This window comes from Chamaea fasciata, unplaced genomic scaffold (assembly GCF_029207755.1).
Source record: "Chamaea fasciata isolate MVZ Bird 193981 ecotype frontalis unplaced genomic scaffold, bChaFas1.0.hap1 SCAF_9, whole genome shotgun sequence".
Classification (NCBI taxonomy): Eukaryota; Metazoa; Chordata; class Aves; order Passeriformes; family Sylviidae; genus Chamaea; species Chamaea fasciata.
This window is the reverse complement of record NW_027094094.1, coordinates 12,503,168-12,517,705: the sequence shown is the minus strand read 5'-3', so window position 1 is coordinate 12,517,705 and position 14,538 is coordinate 12,503,168. Positions and strand designations below refer to the sequence as shown.

Sequence of the window (14,538 nt, the reverse complement as noted above, 5' to 3'; positions counted from 1 at the left end):
GGGGATTAGCGGAGGTTTTTTTATCTGGTTGTTTTTATTTGGTTTGGTTGGGATTTTGTCTAGTTTATTTTTAATCAGTTTGTTGTTTTTTTCCTTACCTGCCTTAGTCCTCCATAGCTTTAAAAGTAATTGATTTACAAGCCAGAAATACCATGTTTCTGTAAGTTTCGTGAAAATGTGGTTTGTGGGTAAGAGAGGAGATTTTTCCTATTGTTCCCTCTGAGGTAGAGATGAGAACTCAGCCCTGACCTGTTCTGTGCAGGCAACATCACCTGGCTTTAGCTGCATTTGTGGAAGGATCTTTTTTGAACAAACAGAAGATGCAGGAAGCTCAAGAGTTGCAGACCCCAAGAAAGGGTCTGTCTGGGAATCTTTAGTTTTCCAAACTCTCATCCCCCAGTCTGTGGATATTCTCCTGTGAACCACGTATAGTGACAGATATCTGTTCTGCTATTGTAATACTCTAGATAAATACTGTTGTTTATACTATAGATTTAATTTCAAGTCCTCAGAGCCTAGTAGACTGGTTTTCTGGTTTGGGTCTGTGCTGCTGTGGCGTACCCAGAATGTTTGGATTTTCAAGCAGTCACGGAAGATAACAGTGAAGCACGTGCATTGTATGTTGCGTGACCTAGTTGTCCATGTCTCTTCTAGCAGAAGTTTGAGCTGTTTTACTTTAGCATTTATTGGGATGTAGAAGAATTCAGCCTAATCCTAGCTAAAAATAAACAAATGCAAGGCAGAAATCATGGCAGTAGGACATTGTTTCTCTGAGGCCATTTCCATAGAGTGTTTTAGGGATGCTGATACTGCATTCTTAGGGTGGGTACAGTTTTATGGGCAAAGCCGTATGGATTGCATGAGTTTGAATTCACCCTCTGCCCTCACGAGGGGCACTAAACTGCCCTGTGCCAGGTTCAACCATGGTTATTGAGGTTGTCTGCAAACCTAGTGGAGTTGCTCTTCACTGTAACTCTTGTTAGTGTTGCAGGAGTTGTTGAGTACATAATGTGAATGGATCGAAGCTGTGTGTACCAAATGATTCACACAGACACTTGTGAGCCCTTGCTGTCCTGAGATACCTGGATGCAGTGCTATGACATGGTGTTAGTATAAGAGCTTAGACAGCTTTAAGTATTAGGCTTAGGCAAAATCAGAGAGATGCTCTAACACATTTAAAACCAAAGGTGAACAGTCTTAAGAAGACAGTGGAGATCTGTCCCTTGCCAGAGGAGCTTAAATGAAAAAGTGTTCTGCTTAGATCAATAACCCCATTCATTCCCTTTGAGACGTTATGCCACAAAGCTTGTTCTGGAGTAAAATTGTCAAAATAAACAGTCTCAGAAGTCAGGGATATTAAAGGTGGTATTTAGGTTATTTGTGGGCAAATGCATTCAGATTAGTTTTGAATGGGGCTTAAGTAATGATAAAGACTTCTGCAGAGTAATAAAGAAAATAGGACTGTCTCTGCTACATCTTCTCTGAGCTAAGCATCATGAAAGAAATACTATTCTCACAGAATTCCTGTTATGTCAGTAAAGTATTACAGCTCTTCACTTCATGTAAATATTTGACAAGGAGAATTAGAATAATATTGTAATGTAGGTGTGAGTCACATGTCATCCCCCTGTCATCAATACCCAGCAGCTGGAAAACTGCTGAAGCAATCCTGATTTAGTCTTCTAGAGCAAAGGGACTCTTCATCACAGCAAAAAGAGCAAGTGCCAAGTTCACAAATTCTATTTCTCAAGACTCCTTTTTCTCTTCTTCATTTATCGCCTGTCTTGCTCAGGGGCAAGGCTCTCACTTCACCTTATCTCCAGTGCTTCCAGTGGCTGTTGCTGATGGAGCAGGGCTTTGCTGTCTTATCTGAGAGGTTTCCTTCCTCCTTCAAGAGCTCTGGAGAAACTCAGCCTACCAGAGGGCTATGCAGGGTAGCCCAAAAAACCACTAATTAGATGGTTGTTCGCAAAAGGAAACTTCAAGAAGTTTTCTTATCAGTCAGTAATTAATAATATTAACAGCTTAATTGCCACGGAGATTGATCTTTGAAGTTCCATTTCTAAAATATGACCCAGTAGTGCTATTTTTCAAAAAATTGATCTTGCCTTCTGTGGTTGAAAAGATGATGTTGTATTAGTAATTCACTTGAAAATCTTACGTTTATGTGTAATTGATAACTCCTAGGAACAAAGCCAGGCAATTTACGTTTGTTCGTGGAAAAGAGTAAGAATGCATTCAAATCTACCCTCAGAACTGCCATTCTTTCAAACAAGGCAGTTTTCTGTAATCTTTCCTTTTCCTGGGGGTGATGAGTTACCATTTGAACCAACTCTTTCAGCTTCTTTGTGTGATGGGCTTTAAAAGTAACACAAGGTCTACTTAAATCCTTAGCAAAATGCAAAATTAGGGGTTTCCCCCTTCTCTATATATTATTGTATTATTATTTTGCAAAAATCCTGCAGTTTGCAGGCATGTAGATACCTGGAATGCCCAGTTCTAAAATCACAGGCGCTCTTCTGTCCTTCTGCTTTGGTGTCAGACAATTCCAGTATGTTTTTGGGGTTTTTGGGTGGCTTAAATTACTCCCCTACCCAATATCCGTAACAGTTGCTATGTATGCGTTCTCGATGAAGAGGCATGGATCTGGATCCAGCTGTGATCATGAGCTAAAATTGCACCACAGCAAAGTGAAAACATGACCTATGAAAGTTTAAATTGGTCGCTCCTGTGAAGTTCTCGGTTCTGTAACTTGGAGTGTATCTTGGCACTTACCTACATTTAGGTGTGCCATACCTTTAGTTTTCAAAAGAGTCGCTTTGCAGCCAGAGGATATTCCCCCTTCCCCTTGAATTTTCTGTCACTGTGGAGCACAGTTTTGTGGCAGCTCTTCCTGCAGCGCTGCCCCCAATGGGACCTGACCCAAACTAAAAGTCAGTGGGAGAAGGTGGCTGTGTTTCTTGTGCCTGCAGATTGCTGCAGTGTCCTTGGTGTTCTGCTGCACAGTGCTCTGTAATGGCAGCGTGTGAATCCCTGTGCCCGTGTTGCGCACCAGAGAAACAAATGTGCAGTGTCAGAGCTCACGTGGCCCCCCCGATCCTGTGCTCGTGCAAAGTCAAGGTCACTGGCACTGGTTTTAGGGGTGTGTTTATCCCACAGCTTCAGGCACTGTGGCAGTGCACACAGTCTAAGTGCTCTTGGGCTTGTACAGACCCTGCTGGATGAAGGTGGTGTCACCGATTTAGAAAGTTAACAGGGTAGCTTTTTGTTAATCTTCCCCTGGTTTCTGTCACGATATAAATTTGAAAGCCTTGCATTGAGCTTGAAAAATCTGATGGCGCCATCGACCAGGCTGGGTTTGGAGCTGCTGGAATTGCAAGCTGCATGTGATATAAATGGCCTGAAGTAAAACGAGTCATTAAAATAGAATATTAATGAACTAAGATGCTGGTAATACAAGAACCCTTTTAAATTTATATCCTAAATAGTGAACTAAAAGTAAACTATAGGAGCTGATGATGATAACGAAAACAAGAGAATGTATCCAGCCCCAAATTCCTTTCATGACCCACAGCCCCAAGATGCTGCTCTTCCTTTTCAGCTCATGCTCTTTGCTTTCAGCATGGTTTAGGTCCTTATGTAAGCGTGCTGGCCTCAACTAACCTCCTAATGTCCAAACATGTTTCTGTTGTGCCTTCTAGTACTTTACCTTTGTCAAATTTAAAATCCCATGGTGTAGATGCCAAAATCTAGAAGCTCTGTGAATTAAATCCAGTCTGTTTTAGGAATTGAGGGAGGCAGGATTAGAGGATGGATTAGATCAGTAGGATTTTTGGCTAGAGTGATACAGAACAAGGCTGTTGCTTCTGTTGGTGTTGTGTTTTGGTTACCTGAACATCAAAGTCATCCGAGTTCATTGTTGTTTTGGATGGCTATTCTTGTTGCTCATAAACATACATCTCTTGATGTTCTTGTTTCCATTTAGTGGATTAACTCTTGGTTTGTGGTAGCAGCCTGTTGTACTGGAGGAGACTACGGAGGTGACAGTTTCTCTCCTGAGTCCTTATAAAAGGCTCAAGAAATTGTCCCCCCCTTGGGCAGAGAAGGGGGAGGAAGTTGGGGTGGGACAAGTCATAGCAGCAATGCGAAGCTGCAGGAGGAGATGCTGAACAGGCCCTGGCGGACAGGGGTCATTGCTGTGGGTCTCCGGCTGAAGGACACATCTCTCAAAGGATTCAGCATCCAGCCAGCAGCCAGACCCCAGCGATGCCAGAATCCAGGACCTCTTCTCTCCATCTGCTGGGCTGGGGTCTGGGGAGGACTTAGAGCGCGGAGCTCAGCAAGCCCAAGGTTTTGCGCTCCCTCTGCTGGCGGCACTTCTGCCGGCCGGTGCCTGCTCTTCATCCCTGAAGGAATGCTGAAATCAGTGGGACAATCTTGAACAAACAGGGAAGTAATAAAATTAGTATGGCTCCTTTTTAGGGTGCTTGAACACTAAAAAAATTCCTTGTTGATCATGCCGTGGAGGTGCGAGTCAGTAAGGAGATGCATTACTTACACTTCTTTCCAAAAGGTTGTTACTTGCCTTGGGAAGTGAGGGCACAGGGGAAATCACATCAGCGTAAGTCACACTTCAGTATCTTTTGAATCCGCTGTGGAAGACTTGAACCGTGACCAAGAATGACTTTAATATTCTGTTTGCTTGCCTTGGATTTTATCTGAACTTTTTTGTTCCGTGTCAGTCCAGATAGTCCTAGGCCTCTCTCTAGGTTCAGTATTTTCTCTTCTTGTTGCCACCTCTTCTCTCAGCTTTAGTTTGCTGCATTTCTGAAGTGGTTCCTTAATTCTGTTTTCAAACTTCCACCCTATTTCTCCCCTCTAGCCACCAGTGTCCTGGTGTCACAACCTTGGACTCAGGTTAGAGCCTCAGACAGGTGTCCAAAAATACTTTGGTTTTGGGAGAGGTTTCTTTCTCAAGTGTTAGGTTTTCCTTCTCTTCCTCCTACTTCAGATCCAGTGGTTACCTCTCTAAGACAGAAAAGTGCTTGCATTTCTGGGAAGCAGCCGGTGTTTGTTCTTTTACTGGGCTGAACTCACAGTTCTGGCCAGCCCTGAGAGCAGCCCAGCTAGTGGTGTGCATTTTACACCCTCGTGGACCCTGGTTATTGTTAACCTCAGCCGTATTCAGCACAAATTCCCTACTGCAAATCACTGCCTGACTGGGAAGCATTGCCATGCTGTTCATGGCAAGGGAGTCATTAGTAATGTTCAAGGAGTTTCTGAAACTTTTTCTCTCCACTTTTCAATTTCATTTGTATTGCCTGCCCACACCTTGTAATGGTTTTCCCTAAATATTCTCGCATCTGATTCTTCCCTAAGATTTCTGCTCTGGCAGCAGAGCTCTGAATTGAAATTATCTTCTTTCCTTACACTCACATTATTTTTGGTTCCCAGCTAATTTCTTTTTACTCATGTACCTATGGAGACTTCCCAGCTTCTGATCCGAGTTGGTTGCCAGGTTCAGTTCAGCTGCAGGTAAAAGCTGCAGCTTTCTAGGGCTGTGCTCTCACGTTTAGAAGCAGTGGCAAAGCAAATTAAGTTTGTCAGCGTGTGTCTCACCAAGGTTCTGCCAGAAGGGATTGAAGGGAAGGCAGCAGCAGTTGAGCTGGTGCTCCTACACCAACTCATAGGCTGGTGTAGATGGAAAATGTTAGCTCATTGCTTCTCTTCCATCTGCCACAGGGCACTGGAGAATTTTTGAGTCCTTTCTAGGAGCTTTGTCCAGTCAAGTTTTCAAAGCTGCAAGTAACTGAGCTTCTGTTGTTTCCCTTGGGAAAGTATTCCTTACAAATACAATTCACTGTCAGGAAGTCATTCTGAAACTCTCCCTGATTTTTGCTTTTTTTGGTGTCCTCCCACTAAATGGACTTTAACACAAAGAGTCTATTTAAAGTGCTACTTTTTTATTTTCCTGTGAAGGCTGATGTGGTTTCTAGTTAATGTTTGTATGAGACTGAGCTCTCTGGTTTAAAGGAGAATCACTGTATTCCCAATGGTTGTGCTGATACTTTCACTCATTTCCTTTGAGGGTCTGAGTGATTTTCATGTGGCTGTATTACATGAATGTTAGTTATCAGGTTCCCTTCCCAAATATATATTAAAAATTTTATGTTTTGCTGCTGAAAAGAACAGGATCTAAAAAGCCTAGTCTAAATCTAGATTGTTTTTGCAGAAGTTTTGGGTTTCTCTTGTTTTTATGAATGGTGTTGTGTTAGGGACCCAAAGACAGTGTGCACCAGTTTCTGTGTGTGTGTTTGGAGAAAGTAGCAGTCTGAGTGCCCCATTGAAAAATATCGAAGTGAAAAAGCAAACAGCATGAATGCAAATTTCTGCTAGTAGAAGGGAGATTTAATGTCCTTGAACTACTGTGCAGAGAAGAAATTTAATAAACCCCTTTTTTTTTACTTTGGTATAATTGCTTGCAAGCCAGGGCTTCTCCAGAGAGTTATTTTTAATGGATAAATTATACAACACGTTTTAAGATTGATTGTTTTGAATAATGTATTGTTGAACCTGTGAATCTCACTGACAGACCAGTGTTTACCTTTGGACAAATCAGTCAAAACAAAAACAATCCCATAAGATTAAACAGGGAGATTTTCAGAAGTACAGATTGTTAGTTAGCAAATTCAAGGGCAGCTAAACACGGCATGGGATTTTTCTCCATGTCATTGAAGGCATATTAAAAAGGCTATGGCTTAATGTTCCAGGGTACTAACAAACAGCAAATAGACTCAGATTACTGGTTTTAACAAAAATGGACTAGCCTGATTTTTGTTTTACCACGAACTGACTTAACAAGAATCTTCTGTTTTATAAATGTCTACCACAGCTTTGATTTAACACTGATTTTCTTTTTTTTTTTTTTTCCTTTTTTTTTTTCCTTTTTTTTTTTTTTTTTTTTTTTTTTTAAGGAAACCAGGGGTCTTTAGTGAGATCTGCTGCTTGCAGGGGGGAAATAACACCTACAAATCTTCCCAGTTACTGAGTTCATAAACCTCCTTCAGCACAAATAGTGGCATTTCAAGTTTCTTTCTCATAGTGTAAGCTTAGACACATCACTGCAGGTTGTGGCTCACTGCTCAGAGCCCCTCAGTTACAGCTTTGCTGTTGGATCACTCATTGCTGGGAACCTGTGTTTGCTCTAAAGCTATGGCAGCAGTATGGTAATTTCCTGCAGCATGGTCTGGCTAGTAGAATTGCTTTGTTATTACATTTGGTCACATACAAGGCCAGATTGTGGCATTCCAGATCAGTGAAACTTGCTGTCTTTATATATCCTTATGTACTGAAAGCTTTGCAATTTTTTTAGAAATTCAGGAATGAAAATTCAGCAATGAAGTTTGGCCTGGGATTTCAGCCAGACCTCTCTTCAAAGTCTCTTAAAATCACTGGATAATTTAGGAAGGGACTTCTGGAGGTCATCTGGTCCAACCCCCTCTTTGGAACGGGCCACCTTTGAAGCTGGCTCAGGTCACTGAGTTTTGAATACCTCCAGAGCTGGAGATTTCACTGCCCCTCTGGGCCCCTGTTCCAGTGTTTGACCACCCTTGTGAGGAACAAGTTATCATTATTTAAAGAGAGTCTCCATGTTTGAAATTTGTGTTTATTGTCTCTTGTCCCATCAGTATCTAGCTCAAAGGACTCTAGTTTTGTGTTCTCCGTAGCCTACTGTGAGGTACAGAAAGACTTCTAAGTCCTTTCTTTTCTTTGCGAGACTCAACCAATGCAGTGCCCTCTGCTTTTCCTTGTGCATCATGGGCTCCAGCCCCAGCCCACCTTAGGATCCATCCGCCGAAACTGTTTCAGTTTCTTGATGTCTTTCTTGTACTGGAGAACCCCAAACTGAATGCCAGTGCTGCAGGTGTGGTTTCACAGATGTCAAATAGAGAGGAATAATCCATTCCCTTGACCTGCCAGCTGCACGTGTGCTGACATCAGCACACAGTTCCTTTTCATTGCTGCAGGGACACGCTGCTGACTCCTGGAGTGTGTTCACCCAGTCAGTCAGTCCTCAGTGCCAGCACATGGGGTTGTTTTGTACCAGGTTTATGACTTTGCATTTGCATTTATTGAACTCCATAATGTGTCTGTCATCCCATTTCTTCTGTCTGTGTGTCTGTGACATGTGTGAGTGGGGTGGGTACAGCTCCATCCAAACGGCAGAACTCTCCATGGAGTCAAGATCCTGTGACTGACCAGAGCAGATCTTGGGGAGATGTTTTCATCTCTGGTTTGTGAACTGCATGACAATAATCTTGAGGTCCTTGCTCTAGACGTATAAATGCCTCAGGATCAAAGGGAGAATTTTCCCCCATGACATATTTTTCAAGAAATTGTCATGGTACAGTAAAAGAATGAGTATTTCAGGCATTTCTTTCTTCCAGTTCTGGTCTCTGTGGTCAGTAAATCACATGGACTCCCAGGAGCTCATTATAGGTTCGCTTACTCATGCGGATTTAACTAAGCATCTTCATGTTTCTTAATTAGCTTAATAAATTAATCAGAAGTTCTACAGGGCAAAATCTAAGCTGAGTGGCAGGGCTTTAAGCAATGGGATGAGACTGGATTTATCTTTACCAAAACTGCTTGGTTCTTTAGTTGCCTGTGAATTTAACTGAGAGATTAACATTTGTCACAGCTGGTGCCTCAGGCCGTGTACAGGTATCAGCCCCTGGTGGTGTCACTGTGCAGGGGAGAAGCTGAGGCAAAAAGCAAACACTGCCTGCCTGTGCCCAGAGGAGTTGTGGGTCACATATCACATTTCTGCCTTTATTGTCAGAGCTGGCAGATTTGCAGAACTGCCCATTTACTAAATCTCATTGTATCAACACTTAAAAGAAGGGATTAAAGTAGCATTAATGTCATCTGTGAAGTGTGGTTAGAGACTGTGGCCAGAAAATCAGTGAAGTGCAGAACTTTCCATACACCTGTTCTCTCTGTTTAATTTGTGTTCTGCTCTCAAAGCCCTAGGAATATTACATGCAGTCCAGAGTTTTTTACCTGCTGGATGTTTACTCTATTCAGCTCCTTACTAGATATGTACTGTATGTCTTTAGCAGTGGAAAATACAAGCTGAAACCGCTCTTTTTCAGTTGAATAAAGTAGTATGACAATTGCCAGTGGCCTGATAAAGTCTTTGAATAAAGCTGTAGCCAATTTCTGTTTCAAACACTCAAAGGAGTCATTCTTTTACTTATGGGCCACTTTTACAGTTGAGCACATGCTGTGTTGTGCTTTTTCACTATGTATAAAGAGGTCTTTGCACTCCTAGCTTTTCCTTTAGTCTTTTATGTCTTGATTACTTCCATACGTGCAGAGTATTTTGCAGTCTTCTGTGGTGAGAGGGCAGCCAGCCTGGGAATGCATCTTCTTAACATTTCCGTCACCACCTCTGATGTGTGTTCTACTGTCTGGTGATTTCTTGCAAATTATTGGATCTGGGTCAAAATTATCTTGTAGAGACACAAGAAATGTAATTTTCGGATCTGGTCTGTCTCGTCAAATAATTTCATGAGCTTTGGAGCCAGTAGAAAGGAAGGAGAAAACTTGGGAACAAGAGGCAGCGTTTTAGGAGCGGCTTATTAGATTGGCCTAAATTCATCTGACCCCAGCAAGGTGTTGGGTTGATGAAAGTCTGGAACAGGAAAACTTGACAGTCAGGAGGGAAGAAAGGTTAGTTGTCACTGTGTGTGTGGATAATTCATCTCTTCTCAGCAGATAAATTGTCTGTAACATGTAGTTTATTTTATAATGAGGGTAGAACTGAATATTGATGCTACCCACCAAAATCCAGCAATGATGACAAGTTTCAATGATCTTGATACTTTGAGTGATAAGTTAAACCCCCCGAAAATCGGAGATCTTCGCAGAGCCAGAAAAAGGTGTTTCTAGCCTTATTTTTCATTGTAGAAAGTGCAAAATGCCTGATACCTCTCTGTAACTCCTGTCTTACCAGCTCACTTTGCTTAAGAGAGCAGCAGCTGGTACAGATTTTGTCACTCATCTCACATTAGGTGCTGTTGCTTGGATCAGAGTCCTGCAGCTGCTGAAATGGGGAGAACATATTTTAGTGATGCTGAATTCTTGGTGGGGACCCCTCTGGTGGGAAGGGCGTGCAACCTGTTTTGTGGATGAACCTTGTGCACAACTTCCCATTGTTAGAAAGAATGTTCTTTTCAAAATTTCAAATTTCATCACCTAGTTCAGCATTATCATAGGCAGTGCAGAAGTGGAGGAAAAGCCTGGAATTTGATGATCTTGATCAAAGCTGAAACATGAGTTGATAGCATTGTCTTTTGGCATTTTTGTTTGGCTGGTTTTGTTTTTTTAATTCAACCCACTTGAACAGATCTTACCACTTACTAATATGTGAGAACAGATATCCTGAGGAATTAGCACCTCAATAGGCATGTGCTAATGAGCTGCTGTGGTCTGTGATAGAAACGGTTCTTGAAGGAGCTGTGTCTTTTGACTTGAAAGCAAATATACTCATGTCTGAGCAGGCACTGGGAAATAAATTCGAATATTTATTTTATCTGTCTAGTTTGTTTTGGGTGTTTTTTTGTTTGTTTTTTGGTTTATTTTGTTTGGTTGGTTGGTTTGGTTTTTTGGTGCTGCAGTTCTTATTTAGCATTGCTATGTTGAAGGATATATTTGGAGTAGTATATTACAGGGGAATTGCAGTAATAATACTGCTTAAACCTTTCATGTTTTTATGAAGTCATTTTAATGCTGTTCATTGAGCGATAGAAAGAGCTGGAAATCTTGCAAGAAATGCAGAGGAAATAAAACCCGTAAAACCTGGCACAGTGAAAGACTTTCAGTACAATATGAATGTTGATACTTTAAAAATAACAAATCATCTTTCTATTAATTCGCTGTAGAATAAGGTCTCCTCAAGATAAGACTCAGCAGTGCTGTGTAGTTGGTATTTAAAGTATGTCCATCTGCATCTAAACGAGTAGCTCCAAGACAATCAGATTATGCAGTAGTTACTTTGGTGAGAATATCGCCTAAGTGGAATGGAAACTTCATTTTGAGTCTAATATTAGACCCTGCTTTGGAAAATTCCTTTTAAATGATCACAAGCTGGGAATAGCAAAAGAATTTAACTTTCGACAGACAGCATTCACCAAGAATTTGTTTTTAACTGCTTATGTTAGGTCCCTGGGAAAGCAGATGTGAAAAACTTACCAAAGTGAATTGACTTGACCTGATGCAATGTTTATATCAGTAGTTGATAAGTTTTCCTCCCTCGTCTAATTTGTTCGGGATATTTTCATTCTTTAAGCATGAGTAAGTCTGGGTTGGAATAGTTTAAATGCTTGTTAGTCTAATAATCTGAATCTTAAAGCAGGCAGACATTATTGCCTATAAAGGGGTCTAAGCAAAGTTGAACTATTTTGGTTGTATTCCATGACTGGGGATAAGTACAATTTTTGAGACCAGCAAAGAAGAATGTGAGACACTGTTTCTTACCTCCTGGTAGTTCAGAAAGTATATTGATGTCTGTGTATTTGTACTGCAAAATGCCACTTACATTTGGTGGACCCTTTGAATGAATGCTATTATTTATGCTCCTTTAAAAAGGACTGGTTTTCAATGGCAGCTGGAGAAACTGGCAACCAAAGGTATCAAGGCTAGTTTGAAGGGTCATGATGATGATATTCTTACCGTCATTATTCCTATGGCAGAAAGGACTTTAGGTATTCACTGTGAATGATGCACAGCTCAGGAATCTTTAGAACTACTGCTAAATCTCTTCTTTGCTTTTCTCTTTGTTGATCAGACACTTGCTTTGAATATTTTAATTAATTAATTCCTAAATAAGAGGTCATCACCCCATATGGAGAATATATAAATAAATTATTTTTGAGAAAGAAAGGGGAAAAAGAGGAGCTGATGGATGGGGCTGACTTCTCCCTAGCTCTGTCCTGTGCTTGTGTGGTTTGGTCATTGTTGCTGTTTTTTTCCAGACTTGAGGAGAACATCCATGGGATCTCACTGCAAAGGAGGGCTCCAGCCTGGCCTTCCTCTGCCAGTGCATGAGACAAGAAGCAGAACAACAAGATAATATGAATTCCATGCCAGGGTGACAGTTTTGCTGGGAAAAACATTAGAACAAGAACACTGATCTCTTTAGCTCTCTTTTAGGGCATAAGGTGGATTTATGTGATGCAGCAGTGTGTATCTCAGACAGAAATCAGATTATGATTTTAGGAATCTGTTAAGCCTTGCTTCTTTTTTCATAAAACCTGACACCAACCTTTTTGTCTTTTTATTTATACCTGCATGTCTCTACTTCTGCTGTAATTTCTGATCATTCAGAAATTTCTAAAGTGTCTAAATTGCTGATTTATCTTCTTGCAGGCAAGTCTCACCTGGCTATAGTGCAAAGAGTAAACAATGAAGGAGAAGGGGATCCTTTTTATGAAGTCCTGGGAATTGTTACTTTAGAAGATGTGATTGAAGAGATCATCAAGTCTGAAATTCTGGATGAAACAGATCTATACAGTGAGTAGAAATATTTGCAATTTGTTCATAGATGAGAAGAAAGACTCCATCCAGGAGCAATTGTATTTATGGCTGTGTTTTGAGAGATGTTATGTTGCTGATTTAAAATCTCAGTAGTCAAATTGCTGAGGAAGTTTCTTTAACAAAATGACCTGCAGATTCCTCTCATGGTCAAAGTAATTTTTGTTTTTGCAGCATGGGAACCTCATGCCTTTAGGCTGTGTTAATTCAGAAGCAGGACTGGTTTCTTTATTTGATCCTTTTACCAGGAAGGTTTACATCTGCAACAATCTGTTCTCTTTTGCCAGCTGTTCACCATTGTGGCTTAAACCTTCCTGTTACAGTGCTCGTGATCTCCTACGTTTTCCCCTATTGTCCGTCTGCCTCAAGGGCCTATAGTCTGTGTACTACCATACTTCAGCAAGAGGCATGCCTCAAGGAAGAGGAATTGAGTCTCTTTAGAATATCTGTCACTCATTGAGAAATCTTGAGAATAGAAAGCCTTCCTCAGGGCTGAAAACCAGCCTGTCCTAAATACCTTCTTATTTTTATCACTCAGCACAGCTCCTTCGTTCTTTGTGTTAATGTCTTTGTGTTAATGTCTTTTGAGGGACATGATGCTGCAGGTCAACCATTACCTGGGACTTGAGAGATCTGAACCCTTTTCTTTCCCAGATTAAAGCTTGGCCAATTACCTAAAGCGTCTGCTTCTCCCCCCATCTGCACGATCTGGCCTCTGTATACAGGACTTCCTTTCAGTCATTCTTCATCTGTCTTATCTGCGGTTTGATCACTTGCTGGCAGATGCTATTTTTCACTATGAGTTTGCGTGCAGCACAAGGATGTCTCCAGATTCTATTATAGTAGAAATAATAATTTAAAGTATCTTTAACACTGTTCAGCTTTCCTTTGCTTTCTTTCTCTTTCCTCACGGAAGGGATCGGAATGTTTCTACTGCATTTTTCAGGCCAACGCAAGCATCTTCTATCCTACCTCCAAGCCAAATGCCCAGTGAGCACTTTATACTGCGGGATAGACTTACTTGTTTTTTGCCTGAAATGCTTTCTGTACCTAGTCAGTATTTTATCAGTATTTATGTACCCAAATGTTCATGTAAATCACAGTTGTGTTTCACTGTGTGCTGAACAGTCTAATTACTGTGTAAATCACAGAAGTCCAGTTAGTATTGATTTCTTTTTATACCTTCACAACTGAATTGTTGGGCTAATCAGTTAACAACATAATGCTTTTGCAGGCTGAATTCAAACCCTTTTATACTCCAAAAAGATACTGTCTTTATCTCCCTTTGAGATTTTTTCGTGCATCTATGAGGGAAGACACTGCATATGCTTTCAATCCGCCCCCGCTCACCCCCCTCCGGCCTTGTTTGTTAAGAGAAAACACACAGATCATACTGTTTTGTTCTTCAGGGCAAAAAAAACCAAAACAACTTTGCCCATTAATAGGATGTTAGAGGGCAAGGAAATGAGAATTTAATTTTAATTTTACTACCTGAAGGTTTCCTATATTAACAAAATAGAGCTGGTGAACATTGAGTTCACTTGAAACTCTCCTTCCTGGGATAACTTTTTATTATTGAAAATTCCTCGTTCAGAACAGGAAGGAAACTTCCTAGGCCTCCTGGAAGATGCAGGAAATTTTAGGGATTGACTCCAGCTAAGTACCATGGAGTACTTCTAATTTCTTTATGAAGCACTGGAGATCATTCCACTGTTTAGACTGAAGGATACTGTAGCAGTAAGGGAGAGGGCAGAAAAGAAGCTGTGAGGATCACAGGAAATGTGAGAGGGTTTGGACCTGAGCAGCCAACCTCCAATTGGTTTGGTGATGAGAACATGTATGAGAACATGGGTTTACTGAAGGTACTTTATTGTTCATGATATGTTAAGGCAGGTTATTTTTGGTGTTGATATCACAGAGTCAGTGTTAATAACCCCACCT

General features: G+C 41.1%; 1 protein-coding gene across 1 annotated transcript in view; it reads left to right on the top strand.

Moving 5' to 3' along the window:
* The window catches only part of CNNM2 (cyclin and CBS domain divalent metal cation transport mediator 2), a 118,744-nt gene that overhangs the window by 78,571 nt on the left and 25,635 nt on the right, over window positions 1-14,538 (top strand). Inside the window, exon 2 of the mRNA XM_066191000.1 lies at window positions 12,433-12,576. Coding sequence (XP_066047097.1) covers window positions 12,433-12,576 — 144 coding nt within the window. The remainder of the gene's footprint in view (window positions 1-12,432; window positions 12,577-14,538) is intronic.